The sequence below is a fragment of the Geosmithia morbida genome (genome assembly GCF_012550715.1).
Source record: "Geosmithia morbida isolate 1262 chromosome Unknown scaffold_11, whole genome shotgun sequence".
NCBI lineage: Eukaryota > Fungi > Ascomycota > Sordariomycetes > Hypocreales > Bionectriaceae > Geosmithia > Geosmithia morbida.
Window position 1 is genome coordinate 359,252 of NW_023336198.1, and position 20,001 is coordinate 379,252.

The following is a 20,001-nucleotide window of genomic DNA, read 5'->3' on the forward strand; positions in this document are numbered from 1 at the left end:
GAAGTGTCAATGCTTCCAAGAGCATCGAGGCAGTCGTCGTCCGTTAGAGAAAAGTATGAGCCGTCGCATCTTGGGTGATGGCTAAAGATTATGGTTGCTCTTCTGCCAACAGATGGGCCCCAACGGATAGCGGATTAGCTGCACACATATGCATCATCCTAAGTGGCCCTCGATTGGGTACAAATGATATAATCTGTAGTTGCTTGATGATTATTGCCGGATCAAACAGCTGAATAAGCCACCGGAAGAGGTTATTCCGGTCCGATCAGAGCTTTCCCCTGATAAAATGGAACACCTGTACAGATTACACACTATTTTGCTCATATATAAACAACACACATCAATAAGAGGGTCAAAAAGGGCCTGATTGTCATGAAGCCCTTTTACATTATTTCATCAGTGAATAATTATCCGGATGAATATCCTGCCGATCCGAAACCTCAGACGAGCGTTTTACCGATATTATTCCGCCGCTAAGTCTGACAATTATTGTTGGAATAAACAGCTGAGTCATCAGTCGGAACAGGTTGTTCCGACCCGAACAACAGCCCTGAGGGATTAAAAGGCCACGTTTACAGTCAGTTTTTACCTATGTAATCTATCATCAACAACATCAAAATGGCACTCAACTAACCCAAATTCCTACACATATAATTGTGACCTGCTTGGTATAATCATCCAAYCARATCYAYYGGATWATTCCCCTKCCGATCYGGTAACTCAGACGAGCATTTYSCSKRMSYTAYKMCRYYGYYMSRYSKRRCRRYGKMRTARSKYMSGSRAAATGCTCGTCTGAGTTACCRGATCGGMAGGGGAATWATCCRRTRGATYTGRTTGGATGATTATACCAAGCAGGTCACAATTATATGTGTAGGAATTTGGGTTAGTTGAGTGCCATTTTGATGTTGTTGATGATAGATTACATAGGTAAAAACTGACTGTAAACGTGGCCTTTCATCGGTCGTGGTCGCTGTTGGGGTCGGAACAACCTGTTCCGGATGATGACACAGCTGCTTATTCTAACAATATATATGGTCATGTGACCGCATTGGATGTGGTCATTCGGACTTGCTACTATCAGATTTGTGTCATTAGATCTCACGATATCATGACCTCAACAATGTCAAAACTGCATCTTCATCCCCTCATGCTTACCGCTACCTCAATGCCTAACCGTTCTATTTTTGCACAATGTCTACAGAAGAAGACCTTCGGCAAAGGCTCAAGCAAGTTGAGCAGGCATATGCGAATGAGCGCCGCGAAAGGGAGCGTGAGCAACGTGAAAAGGAGCATGAGCGCCGCGAAAGGGAGCGTGAGCGACGTGAAAAGGAGCATGAGCGCCGCGAAAGGGAGCGTGAGCGACGTGAAAAGGAACAGGCACAGGGTTTCCTCCGAAACACAACACTTCATGAATACTTAGCAGCCAGCCAGGAATATGTCTTGTCTAAAGTCCGTCTCTCCACCGATGGCTACCTCACTACCACAGCTCCTACTACCAACCCTGCTAGAAAGCACTGCCCAACTCTTCTTACGCCTTGGGATGACTTTATCTCGATACAAACCGACACAATCCAGCTCATAGACCGCATTTTTCCTCGCGACCGGCAACTTTTCGAGAGCTTGAGTTTTCTCCAGGCTATGGGCGATCGCATGGATGGGGTGATACGCGGCGAAACTTCTCTTGTTCACGCTCAGCACAATACTATCGAAGTTCCTGTGCGGATCATCTTGTCTAAGATCAACGCGTTTCAACTTGACAAGCATAACCTCATCATTCCTGAAGAGATCAATTTCCAGACATCCGCGAATAATCTTCGTGACTCGGAAGATAAGAGGGACACTGTAAAGCGAGACGCAAAGCTACGGACGGACCAGATCTGCGTATTCCGAAACTCAACTCAGAGGGACATTGCATACGTCATCGAATACAAAGCACCTCACAAACTCCATACGTCGCACCTCGAGCAGGGCCTCCGACGGATGGACATCTTCGACGAGGTTGTCAACAGGATCACGATACCGACGGCTGACAAGTTCAAGCACTACGCGGAAATTCTCTCAGCAGCGGCGATCACGCAGACATATCACTATATGCTAGAGGCTGGGTTAGAATACGGGTACCTGACCAACGGCGACGCAATCGTCTTTCTAAAGATTAACTGGGCCGACCCAGCGATCCTCTACTACCATCTAGCGCAGCCGTTACGTGAGGTTATTGTGAACGAAGATGCGGCTTATAGCAACTCTCTCTGCCAAGTTCTTGCATTTACCGTGCTTGCCCTCCAATCGTCACAGCACAATAATGATGAACGGCTAGCGGCAACGGACAAATGTCGAAAATGGGAGGTTGATTTTGGCTGTACTCTGGACAAAATCATCAAGGAGGAGGAGAGGGAGGCCGCGGCCGACCCCACTAGAGGAAAGAAGCGCTACCGTACGCCGAGCAGCCCTGGTTGGGTGCCGAGAACGATCAAGAGGATCAGGCGAGACCCGAGGCAGCAGCCCCCACGCGAGGTGTCAGACCGGGTACTTCGATCTCACAGACGCGACGGTCCTGGAGGAGCAGGCTCCGGCGAGGGGGGTTCTAGCGGGGGCACTTCTGGTGGTGATAGTGGCGATAGTGGTGGTAGTGGCGGTGGCTCAGGCGAGACTGCCGGTGGTTCCCAGGGAAGTGCCACTATCGGGTCCTCATCACGACCAGCACCCGGCGGCGTCGGCGATGGACAGGAGAAGCCCAGGGAGTACTGCACGTCGACATGTCTCCTGTCGCTCGTGGGTGGCCGACTTCTGGATAACGAATGCCCCAATGCGGTGTTGCACCGCGATACAACGCAGGCCGAACCTAGGCATGCCGTGTCGCATTCGCAGTTTATGGACCTACTAAGGCAGCAGCTATCTCAGAGCCTAGACAAGGGCGTCAGGGTTCTAGGGAAAGAGGGTGGCTGCGGTGCCTTATTCCAGATAACGCTGCTGCGGTATGGCTACACCTTCATAGCCAAGGGTGTCACTGGGGGACGCGTGCCCGAGCTAGAGAAGGAGGTAGCCGCGTACCAGAAACTGCAGCCTCTACAAGGACATGGCATTCCGGTGTGCCTCGGTTCCGTCGATCTCAAGCCACTAGGTCAGGTATACTTTTACGATCTCGACGTGCGCATCATACGCTTCATCTTCCTGTCCTACGGCGGCATCGAGGTTGAGGCACGCGGGGACGAATCCAGGGCCCGCATCATCAGCACGGTCACCTCCATCCTCGATCAGATGCACAGCCTCGGGGTGGCTCACGGTGACGTTCGATGGCCAAACGTGCTGCAAGGCCCCGACGGAAAGATCAATATAGTCGACTTTGACCGTGCTGTGATCCTACCAGCCAAGAGTCGAGATACCCCCAGTGCAATCTCGCACAACAAGCGGAGGCGGCTCGTGGGCTCTGACGGGGAAGAAGAGGCTGCCTCGCCGACGAGGAGAAAGCGGCTCCTCCAGCAGGCCATTCGGCACGCAATTCAGCAGGACAATAGCAATGCACAGCATCTCTTCTCTCTCGATTGCGGCAGAATCATCCAACAGGATGGGTTATGACGGCAGCGACGAGTGGGAAACGAAATGAACAGCCTACATGATCATTCATAACAGCTCTGGAGAAGATGAATGGGGCAGGATGAGGCGTTTTACCATACCAGGTCATTCATTGTCTTGGAGGTCTGGATTGGTAAAACAGGAGAAATCCTATTTGCTGCGTATTAATACTTGATTGAATGAACGCCTAAGATCGGCAATGATGGGTCATCGAATCAAACAATCAGATGACTCTTCACGTCTCCTAGAATTAGTATTACCTCTTTTTTTTTTTTCTTTTTTTTTTTTACATTTCCCCACAGGCCAGGGGATATGGGGCGACCTCGGAGCATACTATATATAATATATCTTTATTAAGATGGCTATCTTCAACGTGCCTCCACATTATTATGACCCGCGTGAACGCCCATCCGCCAAAAAAAAAATACTAGGGTCAGACCTTGGCCGCCTCTTGGGAGGAGATCCTTGGCAGCGACATTTACTCATGTTCGCTCTAGCAATGGTATTATTATGTGACTCGTCATGACTCCGTTAAAGAGATATCTATCTATCGAAAGTTGATTGCACCAATTGAATGACGCGTCTGTGATACATCTAAGCCACCATGCACCTCATCGTCCCGTTGATCTCTTTAGCCGGAACATTAAGCGTTTACAAGGATATACGAAGTTTCGGTTTGGAGATGCGACGGATTCCAACCCCGTTAGGCGATGAAAAATAAATTGTTCAACCGAACCACGATCCCGTCGAGAAATTGATCGATATAATAGTTCAAAAGCCACGGCATATGCATGAAGTTGCTACTTTTGGCTTTATGTAAGGCTACGGGATGTGTGGGTCTTTGTCTCGTCTCTCAATAACTGTCTCTCAATCACGACCTCAATGATCGTCATTAACTCGGAGTAACCCCAACCCCCCCTCTCCTCCTTTCTCTCTCTTTCTTTCTCTCCCTCCCTCTCTCTTTCCCTCTCTCTCTCTCTAGATCATCACAGCGCAAGGCCTTGCTTCCTTGGCCGTGCTGTTGATCGTCATGTCCGTCAACAGTCGTCCACTGCCCAGGCGGGCAAGGGCCTTTGCAGCTTGCGATGCATGCAAGCAGACCAAGTCAAAGGTGAGTTTTTTTCTTTTTTTCTTTTTCTTCTATCTTTCTCCTCTTCGTCATATCTACCATTCCTTCTGTCCTAGGTCGATTGTAGAGATTGACGCATGTTGATCGTGCGAATCCAGTGTGAAGGCTCGGGTGCGCCCTGTGATCGCTGCTCGCGATTTGAACTTGAATGTACATTCTCAAGTAACCCTCACGATAAGCGCCTCAGTCGGCAGGTCGAGCGCCGGTATGGACAAGTCTCCGAATCCCTCCCACCTACTCTTTGCGTGTACGCGTGTCAACTTGGGCTCACACCGGGCCGCGATGCAGGGCCAACGCTGAGCTTCAGAGGAGGGTTGGTGAGTTGGAAGCCCAACTTGCTGCTGCGTCCGCTGGCATGGACCGAGCAAGCACCCCCATAAGAAGCGCCGAGGTCTCTCCCCATCCGTCCGAGAGGCCCTCCACCCAGAGCCCACGTGCACAGGGTCCTACTTCCAATGCCTCTGCCGCAGCCTCCTCCTCCGCCGCCGCCGCCGCCGCCGCTGCTGCTGCTGCTGCCGCTGAGAATTCGGACAAGACCGACTCCCGCATAGACGTATTAGCGGCCGGTGTCTTCGACCATCCCTCGTCCGGGAGCACCATGTGCTATTTCGGTAGGAGCCACCACCGCCAGAGATCTGGTCATGCCTTGAAGGCTCCCGTGCTCACCTAGACCGTCTCAGGATCGAGCTCCAATCACGCACTGTTCTGGTCACTCACAGCCAGCATCTCCAACCTCGGTCTGCGCAGCAGCCGTCTGCATCAGGAGCCGTTGAGGGCCGTCCAGTCCAGCACGGGCCCCGCCCGTCTACCGCACCCGGCATCGTCGTCGACGGCGCACTACGGCCGCTACAGCCACGACGACACCATCATGCCCCAGCCCGACGAGGCTGTCGGCCTGATCTCTCTCTTCTCCGACACCATCGGGGCCACTATTCCGTACATCAGTCAGCCGGCCATACTGGAAATCTTTGACAAGACTCAGGAACCCGCTGCGGCGTTCAGGTCACCAAACACGCGCGCGGCCAAGGGCCTGCTGAGCATCGTGTTCGCGCATGCCGTCTCTACCCGGGATGCCAGTGCTGCCGAGCCGTATTACCGGCAGACGCTGAGCTTACTCGATCCGAGGACGCTCTATGCGCCTAGTCTTGAACTGCGTATGTCGGCGCTTACGTTTCCTTCAGCCCTCGGCAGTCGATGCATGCTGACTCCGTTTCCAAACGCTAGTTCGCGCGCTGCTGCTCCTCAGCATCTTCCAGCAGAACAGCCAGAGATCGACTGAGAGCTGGACGACCCACTCACTCGCCGTCAAGGCGTCGTACCAGCTCGGTGTCCACGCGCCCTCTTCATACGAGAATTTGGCAGTCGCCGAGAAGGAGCTTCGATCCAGTCTCTGGTTCTCCGTCATCAACCAAGACAGGTATTCACTACCTCTTCGCGGGACACGTCAACTTTTCCTCTTCCCTTCTTCACGCCCGATCCTAACGTTGGAGCACGCAGGATGATCAGCACAGCTCTCGGCCAGCCGTGTCTCATACCGTCTGCGCACGTTCGGCATGAGATATTGGACATTCTGATCTCCATGCGCCAGCAGAGGACAGTGGAGATGCAGTATTCAAAAGAGAATATGGAGTATTTCCGCAACATCGTGTACGTAAACAGCCCCAGCCCTCTCCATCCGTCTACCAAGCAGCACAGCTGACCAGCCTACCAAAGCACCCTGCACGAAATCATGGGGTCCGTTGTCGAGTCTGTCTGCAGCTCCAACATCGACCCTTCGGGCCGGCTGCCGGTGGACGACTTGGTGGGAAAGACGCTGCAGCTCTCTGTCCGGCTAGAGAGATGGCGCCGCCAAGTATCGCCCTCGTCTCTCGTCTCTCCGCACGTGAACTTCAGCAGATGGTCGGCCGGTGATTTTGAAGCGCAGAGGAACTCGATACTGACGACGATATTCTACTACCGAACAGCGCTGCTGATTCACGGCCCTCTGCTGATGACCATTCTCGAGGAATGCACGAACAAGGCCCAGGGTCCTGTGCCCCATGTACTCGCGTACTCCGCCGCTTGCTTGTTGAACGACGACATGAGGGCGGCCAACGCTTTCCGCCATCTGATATGCGGCATCTTGGAACACAACCCATCGTTCCTGAAGCGCAATTCGGTGTGGTGGACCTGCAACTATGCCGGTATGCGAACACGTGCTGCCCAACCCGTCTTCCTCTCTCCCTCTCTCCTCCCTCTCTCCCCTCCCGGTGCTGACCCATCGCCAGCACTCACCATCTCTCTCCACACCTTTGCATTCTGGCTGTCATCGAATTATTCCGAGGCGGCATTCATGGCCAACGGGCAGAGCAGCTCCGACCTTGAAAGTCGCCTACGGACCTGTCTGGACATGCTGCGCGCGATAGGCGCAACCAGTGCGATGAGCGTCAAGGCCCACCGTTGCTTGCAGCGCCACCTTGACGTCTTAAAACCCGGCTGTACGTTTTGAACTCGGTATATTCTAAGCCCGGGGCCGAGAGATCGGCTGTCCGATGCTCCTGAGACTAACCAGAAACCTCCCTCGCCCTAGTATCGTCGTATCACGCGGAGTTCCACGGACCGGGACCGTCACCGAGAGATGGCATGGAGCAGTTCCAGCCAACGTCACTTGACGTGAATCACAATGCGCTGAACAATCAGGCGGAGAGCACGATCCTTGACCAGGGTTCCATGGCCGGTGTGCTGAGCGACATGAGTAACTTCCCGACGTCCGGAAACGTGGATTGGCTCGACCTGGACCTAGGCATCACTGATTTCGATGCGACCGGGTTGATATAGTGTATTACTTTTACAGCAGGAGCATAGTATCGTGAAGATGAGACAGACCGGCTCGATAAGTCGTCCGAACGAACGATTCCCAGCAGAGAAAAAAAGAAGAAAAACCCCCACCGAAAAAAAAAAACAACGAAGAAAACGAAGAAGAAAAATATTGAATTCAAAGCTTGGCCGTCGGAACTTGATAGCCTAGTAGACAAGAACACCTTAGACATGGAAATCATAACCGCACGTTCAATCGGCATGGACAGCAGGACTAACTCAGGCTCTGGTACAGCTTGCCAAACTGCTCCGCCGCAACGTCCATGCAGTCGTGGGAATAGATCATCCTCTGGACCTCCGGGGATGCCCACTTATCGGGCACCTTGCCCCCGCCATTCGCCTTGGCCTCGGCAAACTGCCTGTCGCGCTCCTCCTTGGCGGCGCCGGCGCCCAGATGGAGGGTGCGTCCGGAGAGGGCGGCCAGGTCGACGAGCGTGGTGGTGCGCTCCTTCCGGAGAAGCTCGTAGACCTGCAGGGACCTGTTGACAGCCTCGGGCGTGGCGTCGGGAGCGCGAGACAGCACCTCTGCCAGGACGGCGGCGTCTTCGATGGCGAGGGCGGCGCCCTGGTTGAGGTGGGGCAGGGTCGGGTGGCAGGCGTCGCCTACGAGGGTGGCGGAGCCGTGGACCCAGGTCGGGAGGGCCTTGTGGACCCTCAGCTTCCACTCGCACACCTCCCCGTCCGGGACCAGGTTCAGCATCCGCTGGACGACGGGGCAGAAGTCGGAGAAGGCGTCGAGCATGGCCTTCTTGGATCCCTTGGTGGTGTAGGTGGTCGAGGGGGCCGAGGCGAAGTTGTCGTCGGGCTGGATGGAGGACATGTTGTAGATGGTCCTGGATGCGATGGGGTAGCAGATCCAGTGGCGCTTCTCGCCGATCCACCGCGTCACCTGGCTGCTGTCGAGCAGCGCCATCATCTCCGGGTCGGACCGCATGGCCTCGCGGGGGAGGAGGACGCGGTAGGCTGCCTGTCCCGTGTCCTCGACGGCTGCCTCCAGGCCGGCCTGGCCGAGGAGGTGGGTCCGGGTCACGGACTTGACCCCGTCGGCTCCAATGAGGATGCCGACCTTGACCTGGTAGGCCTCGCCGTCGCGCGGCTTCACCGTCAGGGTCGGCTGCGGTGCGAACGAGTCGACGCTCTCGAGGCTGTGGCCGAACCTGAAGGTGATGGCCGGCTCTTGCTGGCAGGCCTTGTAGAGACCGCCGGCGAGGGTGGCCCGGTGTCCGGTGCAGTGCGGGTATCCGTACATCTTCCGTATGTCTGGCATGTTCACATGGGCCAGCTCTTCATTAGAAGATCCCTCTGCTCTCTCGTGTCAGCTGTGAAATCATTATTTGAAAAGGGGGGGGGGGGACCATCTTGAAGATTTGCATCACATAGCACACATTGTCCCTAGAAATGGAGGACGGCTAACATACCTCTGACGCTCGTTTCCAAGACGTCGGTTGCCTCTGCTCCGATCTCGTCCCAGCAACCGAGCCGGGTCAGGATCCGGACGAGGTTGGGAGCCATCTGAATCCCGGCCCCGACGAAGCCCAAGCTGGAAGCAGTTTCGAACACCTGGATATCCTTGAAACCCTTCCTGGCGAGTGTCAAGGCACTTGCAAGTCCGCCCATACCTGCTCCGATGATAGCAACCGGTAGGTCCTTTGGACTGTCGGATATCTTCTGGGGCCTCTTAACAGCCATGGCGGCTAGACCTAGTAGATACGATCCCACGGCAGAGGGTGTAAGTGGCCAGGTGAAACTCATGTTGAAGATGTGCATATGCGTATGTGTTTTTTCTTGGGGGGGGGGGGATTATCAATTGAAGAAATAGTCAATGACCGACCGAGTTCTCGGCTTTGGAGATAGATGGCAAGAAAAGACCGAGACCTCTCTATTCACACGGTTCCCTATCAGTATTATAACAGGACATGCATCCATGGACGTCCGTACCCTGGACGTTCCTCACCCGACGAGGAAGAGCCACCGTCAGCAGAGTGGAAACTCCATCCCGGGAGTGACGACTCTCGATGCACCAATCGGACAGAGGTTTCCCGCTCGTAACGCAATCCTCTCCCCCCCTCCCTTCTGTCTGGGTGTCTGGGTGGTGCTATATCCCGGGGTTATGAGGCTCAGATGGAGACGATGAGCACCGGCTGAATTCATATCCCAGTGCTTTGTGACCTTAAGTAGGATCAGACCTCTTCCTTCAATGTGGGAACGGATGAGAGAGACATCATCTTTCATGTACTCTACCAACGAGCCACCCACGATACACACACACACACACACGCACACACACAATATACGCAGACATATGCAGCACATATAGCATATACTTACATACACATACTTGCTTACGTATATTATACCTTCAAAAACAAAATGGCATCCGCAAGTCCGAAGGGCCCTTTCAAGCTGGTCACGGTCAACAATGCGCCTGAGCGGGCCAAGAGGCTCATTGGCCGCGTGGTTGATGAGCTGAAAGATCAATACACGATTGAGCACGTTGCCAACTGCGCAAGTCAGTCGATGGAATGTCTCGGCCGAGAGAGATGAGAGAATCTAACTGACCTCCATCTCCACAGGCAAGGAAGAATTGGAACCGACCGTCGTCAAGTTTCAGCCGGACATCCTTGTGAGTCGAGCTGCTGAGATTACGAGGTGACAGACACATCTCTGACCATCAACACAGTGCTGCGCATCAATGTGGACGGTCGAGGAGAGCACCCAGATGAGGGAGAAGGCCAAGTCCCTGGTCCCGGGCATCAAGACTCACGCTATCCCGCACGGCCTCCAAGTCAAGGATGGTCCCGACGCTATCGTCGAGCACCTCAAAGTGCAGCTCCCCGCACTCCTAGAGTAGATGCTGAATATGATTTGATTGATTTTATCTCCGGCTCTTCCTCGGCACCGCATTCCTACTGTATGGCGTCAATGGGGCCGACGATGAGATGAGACTGATCCGGTTTCAGTCATGCCTCTTACGTCCACTCATGTGGATGAGAAATGTAGGTTGAGTGAGCAACCTGACGCCGTCGGGTGCACGGAAGCTCCAGGAGGCTCTTGGCAGTGCAGCATCTACAGGTCGAGCGGCCAGGACACACATGCGATACGCGGTTTTCTTCGAGCCTCTCTACATACCCGTGAAGACAGCATCATGCTCTTGAAAGTTCAGTTGAGATCGCACCATGGCAGCCAAGAATTCATTAGGGGGGGGAGATGGAAAGTAAGAATAAGAAGAAGAAGAATGGCAAGCTCCGACTACTCATTCTGCATCTTGTTGACGAGCGTTCCGATATAAGGCGTAATCTCAACCTTGAATACATCGTCGTGTCGCAGAGTGACTCTCGGCGACTTGCCAAATCCAACTCCCGCAGGAGTGCCGGTGATGATTACGGTACCGGCAGGCAGCGTGGTACTCTGGGATAGGAAGCTGATGATGCTGGGGATGCTGAATATAAGATCGCTATTTTTTTTTTTTCAACAACGTCAGCATGTTCGCCCTCACGGCGGCGAATCGACCAGGGAAGGGTACGTGTGTCTTACTCCAATCCGCCATCCTGCATCACCTCATCATTCTTGAGACCGCGTATCCTCAAGCGGGAAGGGTCGGGGATGAGAGAGGGCGAGACGAGCGTAGGCCCTGGTGACGAGGTCAGAATCAGTCAATCACGTATCAGCTGTTTTCCCCCAGAAAGGGCCTCCCCATAAAGGGCCTCTCCAGAAAGGGCCTCTCCAGAAAGGGCATCGCAGCCATTACCTATCGGGCAAGAACCATCGAATCCCTTTGAAAAGCACCACTGCGACTGGCCAAACTGGGGTGACCGGCTCGAGATGTCGTTGCAGGCCGTGTATCCCAGCACGTAGTCCATGGCCTCCGATTCGGGCACATTCTTGGCGTCCTTTCCGATGACGACGGCAAGTTCAGACTCGTAGTCCCCGCAGTCATCCAGCTGAGACAGCTTAGGCAGCACCGTCGGCTCCGGCCACGGACCACCCAGAGAATTGCTCGGCTTCCTACAATCGAGAGAAGACGGTTCCTTGTCAGCTCAGCGCGGGGCAGATCAGACGGGACGTGGGCTGATGTTTACAGGAAGACGGTAGGGACGGTAGGTAGGTCTAGTCCCACCTCCTTGGCGTGGTTCTTGTACTGGGATGAGGGGATCGCGATGTCAGCACGAGAGATGCGTCATCCCGCACGATTCCACAATCGGCGGAAGAGGAGGAGGAGCTCACGTTGAGACCGATGCACCGGATCGTCCCTACTTCGCCGGGATCGAGGGGCGACAGGAGCCGCTCGACAGTCTCCGTGACCCCAGTCTTGACACCTGGTCTGAGGACGGACGTGCCGGAAAAGACGTCGACGGCTACCTCGGTGCCGTTGAACAGAGCAAGACCCACGTCGATATCATCCAGCGAGGGTTGTCCGATGAGCCTCTTGCTCAGGTCGGATGTCGGGATGAACCGCACGAGGCCTAGGGGTGGGATAAGACGGTCAGCTTCGATCGGAAGGGAGGAGAGGAGGGAAGGTGAGGAGGTGAGGAGGTGAGGCTTACGCCTGAACTGCTGTGCTGCCATGGTTTCTTCTGCTGTCGATGTGTTACTGGGATTGATTCGAAGGGGTAGGTCTCCCGAACGAAGCAGCTCTTGTTGTTGATGGGGGGGTTTTTTTTTTTCTTTGCTCCTTTTTTTTCTGGTTTTTTTTTTTTTTCCTTTACTGAAATTGATTCACGGGCCGCAGAGAGAGAGCTCATATGAGCACCGAGACCGATGCACACGTTGCTTCTCTCTCACTCCTGTCTTTCATCTTGTCCAATCGGATCGTGGACGATCGAGCTGATGGCGTTTCGCGACGATGTGGGAGCTGATGATCCAATGGGAACTGGATGATCCGCCCGTGCATCTCGTCCCCAGAGAACCCGTACCAGAGCTCCCACGTGCAAGGTCAGGAAGAGAATGTGGCATGATGAATTGAGGGATTGGTATAAGACAATTCCTGTCAGATATAAGCGGCCATCTGTGCTCCTCGAGACCAAAATGCCATCGTATATTGACGATTGAGACACTTTTGACCCCAAAGCTCAAAGCTTCAGACGTACCTCCTGTCATCTACCCGACTGACCGACCATGGCGTCTTCGAGCTCCGCACCCTCCCCGTTCAGGGCCCATCTTCCCGACCTGAGCACTGACAGGTTCACTACCATGAAGGCGCAGGATGCCCACGAGTATGCCAGGGACTTCAAGCAGGGTGGGAAGCCTCCGTGGCTTCACGCCTTGTATCTCCATTGGCGAGAGCTGCTCTCCGAACCGTTCAAAGGCGTGACTTCCGACGGTACGTCGCTTCCTCCCAGCAGCAGCAGCAGCAGCACGGAGCTCGACGGGTGCACATGACTGAACTGTCCCAAACGTCGCCCCCAGGTCGCGTTCGGCCGGATCTCTTCCAGCTGGAGGACCACGGCATCCCCATCGAAGACATCGTCAGCGCGGCCGACGCTGCCTTGTCGAGGATGAGCCCGGAACAGAGGGCGCAGACGATCTACCACATCGACTCCCCGGAGTGGCGCACGTGGTCCAACCCAGAGTTCCTCCTCAGCAGCAAGGGCGTCAGGCTGGACGAGATCACCCAAGAGCTGCGGACCGCGGTCCTGGCCGTGCTCGAGGCCACGCTCTCCCCCGAGGGCTACGGCAAGGCAGTGTCGGCCATGCGCATCAACGGCTTCCTCGGCCACCTGGTCGAGGCGCCGGCCGTCATGAACGAGTTCTCGTACAACTTCGTCCTGTTCGGAAGCCGGCCCTCCACCACGGAGCCGTGGGGCTTCTCCTTCTACGGGCACCACCTGTGCCTCAACGCATTCTTCTACAGGAGGCAGATGGTGCTCTCCCCCTGGTTCACCGGCGCTGAGCCGAACCTGATCGACGACGGCGGCTACGCCGGGACGAGGATCCTGGAGCGGGAGGAGATCGGCGGACTGCGGCTCATGCAGGGCCTGCCTCCTGCCCTCCGATCCCGGGCTCGGGTCTTTGAGGAGATGAAGGATCCGGCCATGCCGCACGGACGTTGGAACCACGACGACCAGCGACATCTGTGCGGGGCGTACCGGGATAATCGCGTGGTCCCGTACGAGGGCGTGTGCGTCTCCGAGATGCCTCCGGAGAGCCAGGCTGCGGTCACCGACATCCTGGCGGAGTACCTGCTGTACCTGCCCGACAGGGCCCGGAGCATCCGGCTCGCGGAGTGTCGGGCCTGGTTCCGCGAGACCTATTTCTGCTGGATCGGCGGGTTCGGGGAGGCGGACGCCTTCTATTACCGTATCCAGAGTCCGGTCGTCATCGTCGAGTTCGACCACCACTCCGGGGTGTTCCTGACGAACAAGGAGCCGGCCAAGTTCCACATCCACACTCTTCTACGGACACCCAACGCCGGAGACTACGGGATGGCATTGCGGAAACTGATTCCCGGCATGCGGCAAGAGTTTATGTGGGAGGGCTAGCCAGCGCACGGAAGCGGGAGGCGAGAATGCTTTGTGACTTAGGCGAGACCAGCAGTAGTGGCAATGTGAAGACGGTACATGTCAATGCTAAATCGCACCGTACTAGACGATAGGCCCAGACCGTATCGTCACAGCTACCGGCACACTCATCTCCGCCGGCGTGAGCCATGGCCGGGGTAGGGGGGCGGCTCAGACCGATAGGAGGCGTATTATATCCCACACTAGGCTTACGAATCACATCTCCAATAATATACATGTAGCGTCAATAGCGGTCGGGGGGAGCTGACGAGGCAAGAGTTATCCGGAACGATTAAGCCTTTCCTGGGAGATGTATCGTGCTCGGACAGGGTCCAGGAGCGGGTAGGACGTCCCACGCAGATGCCCTCTCCCCCCCCCCCCCCCCCCCCCCCCCCTCACCTCCTCGTCTCCCTCCCCCTTATCTCAGCTACGTGGTATGGATCCGATGCGTGAGACGCTGCGGTGCAACTGGCTTCCGACGCAGCACAGCCTCAGATGGCCTCTGGCAAGGCGCATCCTGATTGTAGGATCACGTTATCCCATGCGAGAGAGTAGGAATCAGGCATCTGCCAGACCTCAGGCGGCTCAACCGACTCCAATTTAAGCAGCAGGAAGCACGGCCTGCATCACCGGTCGGATACCACAGTTGCATCCGGGACAGACTGCTGTTCGTGATAGGAGCCCGGGTTCACCTGCCGAGCATCCGGGTTTGAACTTATCCTGCCAGATGATTACCAGGATTTCGACCCTGGATAGTCCCAACCTTGGACGGATTGACCATCCAATAGGAAGAAGATGAACCGTCAAATGCTCGACATCAGGTTGGACGATGCAACTTGGTCAGTGCGGGGGTTGAGTTGAGGCGCTGTCTCGTTTTAGAAGCAGCCGAGCGGCATCTGCTGTAACCCCGTGGGGTAGCACGGCACTGCGCCGCCTCGCTCTATCTAGTCAGAACAAGCTGACAGGGATCTGAAGGGGGGAGGGAGGTAGGGAGGGTGAAGTTGACCTTGATCAGTATTATATATATCAAGGCGAGGAGTTTCCCCCCCCCCTCCCACCATGCTAGGTTCTGTCCGAACATGAGAATCTCCTTCCAAGTGTCATCCTCTCTCCCTTACCAAGGACAGACAGTTCAGTTTGACGGACCCTCTCCCTGTCAGGATGTCGAAACAGGACGTCGAAGCTCTCGAGAGCGCCGATCGTATAAGCAATGTGAGTTCCGTTACGCGTCAGACTGTCTGTCCATCTTATCCCCCCGGTGTTATCAATACCAACTCATACGCTATTATTTATTTTGCTTCACTCCGTAATCGGGGGCTATGTCTGCCTAATATACTAGGATGGAAAAAAAAAAAAAAAAAAAAGAAAAGAAAAGACCCGTTATTTTCCCCAGATATCATGATGAGATAATTAGCAAAATCCCCTCTTTTTTCTTCCCCTGGGCCCCCCCCCCCCCCCCTTTCCCCGGTTCGCTCGCTTATCAATCGGTCCGCATCCGTCGATGACCAACTGACATGAACTGAGATGAAGCGTTATGCGTCATCGTTGACCGAAGACCATAAGCAATATCTTCTTAACCGTCATGGAACCGTCGACTTGGATCCTCTTCCGTATATGAGTGATGCTGACCCCTTGAATTGGCCACAATGGAAGGTATGTGTCGCGTGCACCGACCCTCTGAAGATGAAGATGGGTACTATCCGTCTTCAATCCAAACATGAATGCGGGGCGGAGGAGGAAGAAGAAGAGACAGGAAGGAGAAGAAAGGGAGAGGAGGGGAAGAGAAAGGTGATCTGACCTCTCTTGTAGAAGATCGTGACCATCTCCCTCGTGGCGTTCCATGCCATGATGGCCCTGTTCACGGCGTCCTCGATCCAGTCGGCCTTTGTTGAGCTGTCGGCAGATCTGGGCGTCAGCGTACAGCGGACGAGCTACCTGGTATCCATCGTCATCGCCGTCCTCGGCGGTGCACCTCTGCTGTGGAGGCCCATCTCGCACACGTACGGCCGACGGCCGGTCTTCCTCGCCACGCTGCTGTGCAGCCTGGTGGGCAATGTCGGCTGCGCCGTGTCCCACTCGTACGGGACTATGGGTCTCTGCCGGGCCATCACCGCCTTCTTCATCTCTCCCGCCATGGCGTTCGGGACCGCGGTCGTGCAGGAGACCTTCTTCCGCCAGGAGCGGGCCCGGTTCATGGGCGTCTGGTCGTCCATGCTGACGCTGGGGGTCCCCGTCGCCCCCCTCATCTTCGGCTTCGTCGCCGAGAGGGTATCGTATAGATGGATCTTCTGGACGCTCGCAATCGTAAGGGGCCCCCATCTCCTTGCCTGCCCGAGACAGCCTTCCCCCCTCCCATCCCTCCTTCCTCGCTTCCCCCATCGACCGGGGAGAGCAGAGAGGCTAACTTGCCGTCTCCGTCAGACCAACGGCGTGCAGTTCATCCTGCATGCCCTCCTGGGACCCGAGACCCGGTTCGAGCCCGCCAGCGATGTACCCCTCGAGCGGACGTCCAGGTTCAGGCGGGAGTACCTCAGCTTCCGCCGCATCGACCAGACCCCTCTGAGGCTCGCCACGTTCCTCTCCCCCCTCCGCCTCGTCACGTACCCCAACGTCATCCTGCCGGCAGCTGCCTACTCCATGGTCTTCCTGTGGGGTAGCGTCATGACCACCTTCGAGATACCCCAGATCTTCCCGGAGAAGTTTGGCTTCGGCCCGGAGAAGGTCGGGCTCCAGTACATCGGGATCATCGTCGGCACCATCATCGGGGAGCAGATCGGCGGCGTCATGTCCGACAAGTGGATGCTGGCGCGCGAACGGAAGGGGAACTCGCCGCGGCCGGAGCACCGCCTCTGGCTGAGCTATGTCGGCTACGCGCTGAGCATCTGCGGCGTTGCCGTCTTCCTGGTGCAGATCGACCGAGCCTCGGATGAGTGGAACGTCACGCCCATCATCGGCGCTTCCATCGCGGCGGCGGGGAATCAGATCGTCACGACGATCCTGATCACCTACGCCGTCGACTGCTATCCGCAAGAAGCGGCCGCGATCGGCGTCTTCATCACGCTGGTGCGGCAGTGCTGGGGGTTCATCGGTCCGTTCTGGTAAGTTTCTGATATGCGACGCCGGCAACCCCGAATGCCCCTCTTCTCCTCTGCTCTCCCACGCGCTGACACACGAGACGCAGGATTCCTGATATGCTCGCCGACGTAGGGCTCCGGATCAGTGTGGTTGTGATAGCAGCTCTGATACTAGGAGTGTCTATACTGCCCACGACGCTGTTACAGTGGAGAGGACGATACTGGCGGAACAAGACGAATAGCGACTAAGCGATTCTGTTCAATTATCGATGCTATATACATATATATATATACCGAAGGGGGGGAGGGGGAGGGGGGAGGAGGTGGTGGAGGGGGAGGCCTGGGCCCTGGGCCCTCTCGGAATTTCTAAATCAATCGCTCTCTTTCGATGCCGCCTAACGTGACAATATCTATCTACAGGGACACATCAGTCCTCGACTCGAAAAAGTCGGTGATCAGGACACGGTGCGCCTCGGTGGCGACCGACACCTGCTCGTAGCCCACAGGCAGGCCGTCGACGTTCTCGGGCGCGGACGGGGAGAGGTGGAAGACGGTAGGCTCGGCAGCCGTGGTGGGCTCCCACCGCGGCAGGGAGCCGTTCCTGTAGCTGCCGCCCTGGTTGGGGTCCTGGGTCTTGATGAAGTTGGCCCAGTAGGCGTTGACGGTGTTGGCGATCTTGTAGTCGACCGAGGTCCAGGGGAGGTCGGTGCCGTAGAGGTTGTTGAAGACGTAGGTGATCTCGGACATGTGGTAGGCTCCCTGGTCCTGGCCGGGCGGCGCGTGGTCCCAGTAGTAGGTGTAGATGGGCGACGACGCCGTCTCGGCCCACAGGCGGGCGTAGTTCCAGGAGCCGGTGAGCGAGACGTCGCGGGCCAGCAGGTTGGTGTTGAGGGATGCCTGGGTGGTGTTGGAGGCGGGGTACGCCTTGAGGAAGCGGTCGGCCCAGTCGCCGTAGGTGGACCGGATCGTCTCGGTGTAGTCGGACACGTTGACGACGCCCCCGTAGGTCGCGCCGGACTCGTCCCTGGTGTTGCCGGTGATGAGCGGCACGTCGTTGGCGGGGCCGTTCTGGAGCTGGTCCCAGTACGTCATCGGGATGGCGTGGCCGTCCAGGGTGGCGCGCCAGTTGGAGAAGAAGGTGAAGCTGCTGTAGGTGCTCAGGTCGGAGGCGGTCACGTCGTTGCGGAGCTCTTCGACGGTGGTGACGTTGAGGAGGCCCATGAGCTCGCGGCTGAGCGCGACCGAGGTCGACATGTTGTTGTAGCCCTCGGCGAGCGAGGTCGCGGCCGGGTCGCGCGGGTCGCGGATGCCGCTCTCGGCGATGGCGCCGACGATGAGGCCCTTGGTGAGCGGGCTGTTGACGGTGTGGTAGACGGAGGCGCTGCCGGCCGACTGGCCGACGGTGGTGATGCGGTCCGGGTCGCCGCCAAAGTCGGCAATGTTCTCGTGGACCCACTTGAGGGCGGCGACCTGGTCGAGGACGCCGTAGCTGCCGGTGGTCACGTTGCCGGACTCCTCCCACAGCTCGGGCAGGGCGAGCCAGCCGAAGGGGCCGGTGCGGTAGTTGTAGGTGACGACGACGATGTCCTGGAGGGCCATGGCGCCCCCGTCGAACAGGCTGGACGCGCCGTTGGAGCCGGCCGGGTTGCTCCAGATCATGACCGGCCGCTTCTCGGCCGTGCTGTTGGCCGAGGACCAGATGTTGAGGTTCAGGCAGTCCTCGTCCGTGACCGGGTCGACGGCCCCGTTGGGCGCGGATCCGGACGGGCACGCGGAGCCGAAGGTGTCGGCCACGAGGGTCGTGTTCCACGCCTGACGGGGCTGGGGAGCCTTCCAGCGGTTGGCGCCGCCGGTGTCGGCGGCGAAGGGGATGCCCTTCCAGACGGTGACGGCCTCGAAGCCGGGGAGGTAGGAGCAGCAGGTGGCGTTCAGGGCGGGTATGCCCTGCACGGCACCGTACCTGGTCTGGATGGTCTCGTTGTAGAGGTACGCGTTGGCCGGGAGGCCGAGCGACAGGATGGCGCTCCCGAGCGCGAGCTTGGAGGGAGGAGCCATCATGGGAAGGTCGGATATGCTGGCTGGATGACGGGTGAAGGATGGCTGATGGTGATCTGATCAGATGTCTCTCGAGGAAGGGGGAGGAGAGACGGGAGAGGCCTCTCAGATATAAAGCAGTCGTCCCACCCAGCCTGACCCCGAGGGCTTACGACGCAACGGAGATGACATACGGGTATAAGGGGGGGGACCATATTCGTCGTCGGTACTTGCAAGGTTGGACAGCTCAGCCTATTCTCCCCCCCGATCAGTAATAGGCGCATCCGCATTCGTACTCTAGCCTAGCAGATCACTCGTACTCGTACTCCTACACAGCCCGTCATGGGCCGCCACCTCCCGATGCCACCGAACTTACATGGAACTTGGAAGAATCTCTAGCGGTAATGGCTATGATGCGTGGCCCATGGGGTCTATGCCACTCCCCCGAGCCAGGCTACCGACTAGCCGGCAGCCAATTCGAGCCTCGTATGCGAGCGGGTCGCACGGTAGCTGTTGACGCGGCCTCCGAGGGAGAAGCAGCTCGGTAAGATTTCCTCCAGGGTTCCGTCGAATGCGACGCATTGCGTAATGTGACATGTCCCCTCCATTCTCAGCCAGACTTCGGCATATGAGAAGCCCAGCGGGGCGGGAGACACGATACCGATTGGACAATGCCGGACGCAAAGACCGCGTCGACAAGGGACTCTTCTCTCTCTCTCTCCCTCTCTCCCTCTCTCTTTGCAGGATTGACGGTTCATTATGGAAGGTGCTTTTGTTTTGTTTGCTTCATAAGCCTGTTTTAGAGGCGCCGTCATATCCCTATACCGTTTCACGTTTC

General features: G+C 56.7%; 8 protein-coding genes across 8 annotated transcripts; 5 read left to right on the forward strand and 3 right to left on the reverse strand.

Annotated features, from left to right (window-relative positions):
• Positions 1 to 1,191: 1,191 nt before the first annotated feature.
• GMORB2_1902 (uncharacterized protein) lies at positions 1,192 to 3,576 on the forward strand (the record flags this gene model as incomplete). The annotated part of the gene is made up of 1 exon (XM_035463883.1): positions 1,192 to 3,576. The coding sequence occupies one exon, from the start codon at positions 1,192 to 1,194 to the stop codon at positions 3,574 to 3,576; it is 2,385 nt and encodes a 794-aa protein (XP_035320147.1).
• A 1,027-nt stretch (positions 3,577 to 4,603) lies between these two features.
• Positions 4,604 to 7,519, forward strand: GMORB2_1903 (Fungal specific transcription factor domain; the record flags this gene model as incomplete). Its single annotated transcript, XM_035463884.1, has 9 exons — positions 4,604 to 4,684; positions 4,801 to 4,907; positions 4,991 to 5,313; positions 5,383 to 5,856; positions 5,927 to 6,119; positions 6,200 to 6,349; positions 6,416 to 6,885; positions 6,970 to 7,179; positions 7,272 to 7,519. The coding sequence occupies 9 exons, from the start codon at positions 4,604 to 4,606 to the stop codon at positions 7,517 to 7,519; spliced, it is 2,256 nt and encodes a 751-aa protein (XP_035320148.1).
• Positions 7,520 to 7,772: 253 nt separating this feature from the next.
• Positions 7,773 to 9,247, reverse strand: GMORB2_1904 (salicylate hydroxylase; the record flags this gene model as incomplete). The annotated part of the gene is made up of 2 exons (XM_035463885.1): positions 7,773 to 8,860; positions 8,977 to 9,247. 2 exons carry the CDS (start codon positions 9,245 to 9,247, stop codon positions 7,773 to 7,775), a joined length of 1,359 nt encoding a protein of 452 aa, XP_035320149.1.
• Positions 9,248 to 9,482: 235 nt separating this feature from the next.
• Positions 9,483 to 10,409, forward strand: GMORB2_1905 (uncharacterized protein; the record flags this gene model as incomplete). The annotated part of the gene is made up of 4 exons (XM_035463886.1): positions 9,483 to 9,665; positions 9,717 to 9,732; positions 10,132 to 10,181; positions 10,239 to 10,409. The coding sequence occupies 4 exons, from the start codon at positions 9,483 to 9,485 to the stop codon at positions 10,407 to 10,409; spliced, it is 420 nt and encodes a 139-aa protein (XP_035320150.1).
• A 398-nt stretch (positions 10,410 to 10,807) lies between these two features.
• On the reverse strand, positions 10,808 to 12,124 carry GMORB2_1906 (2-keto-4-pentenoate hydratase/2-oxohepta-3-ene-1,7-dioic acid hydratase (catechol pathway); the record flags this gene model as incomplete). Its single annotated transcript, XM_035463887.1, has 6 exons — positions 10,808 to 11,012; positions 11,093 to 11,189; positions 11,307 to 11,563; positions 11,638 to 11,696; positions 11,783 to 12,021; positions 12,103 to 12,124. The coding sequence occupies 6 exons, from the start codon at positions 12,122 to 12,124 to the stop codon at positions 10,808 to 10,810; spliced, it is 879 nt and encodes a 292-aa protein (XP_035320151.1).
• Positions 12,125 to 12,673: 549 nt separating this feature from the next.
• Positions 12,674 to 14,037, forward strand: GMORB2_1907 (Protein of unknown function (DUF3500); the record flags this gene model as incomplete). Its single annotated transcript, XM_035463888.1, has 2 exons — positions 12,674 to 12,878; positions 12,965 to 14,037. 2 exons carry the CDS (start codon positions 12,674 to 12,676, stop codon positions 14,035 to 14,037), a joined length of 1,278 nt encoding a protein of 425 aa, XP_035320152.1.
• A 1,863-nt stretch (positions 14,038 to 15,900) lies between these two features.
• GMORB2_1908 (putative arabinose efflux permease, MFS family) lies at positions 15,901 to 17,371 on the forward strand (the record flags this gene model as incomplete). The annotated part of the gene is made up of 3 exons (XM_035463889.1): positions 15,901 to 16,359; positions 16,477 to 17,153; positions 17,263 to 17,371. 3 exons carry the CDS (start codon positions 15,901 to 15,903, stop codon positions 17,369 to 17,371), a joined length of 1,245 nt encoding a protein of 414 aa, XP_035320153.1.
• Positions 17,372 to 17,543: 172 nt separating this feature from the next.
• Positions 17,544 to 19,184, reverse strand: GMORB2_1909 (carboxylesterase 2; the record flags this gene model as incomplete). The annotated part of the gene is made up of 1 exon (XM_035463890.1): positions 17,544 to 19,184. The coding sequence occupies one exon, from the start codon at positions 19,182 to 19,184 to the stop codon at positions 17,544 to 17,546; it is 1,641 nt and encodes a 546-aa protein (XP_035320154.1).
• Between the last annotated feature and the right edge of the window lie 817 nt (positions 19,185 to 20,001).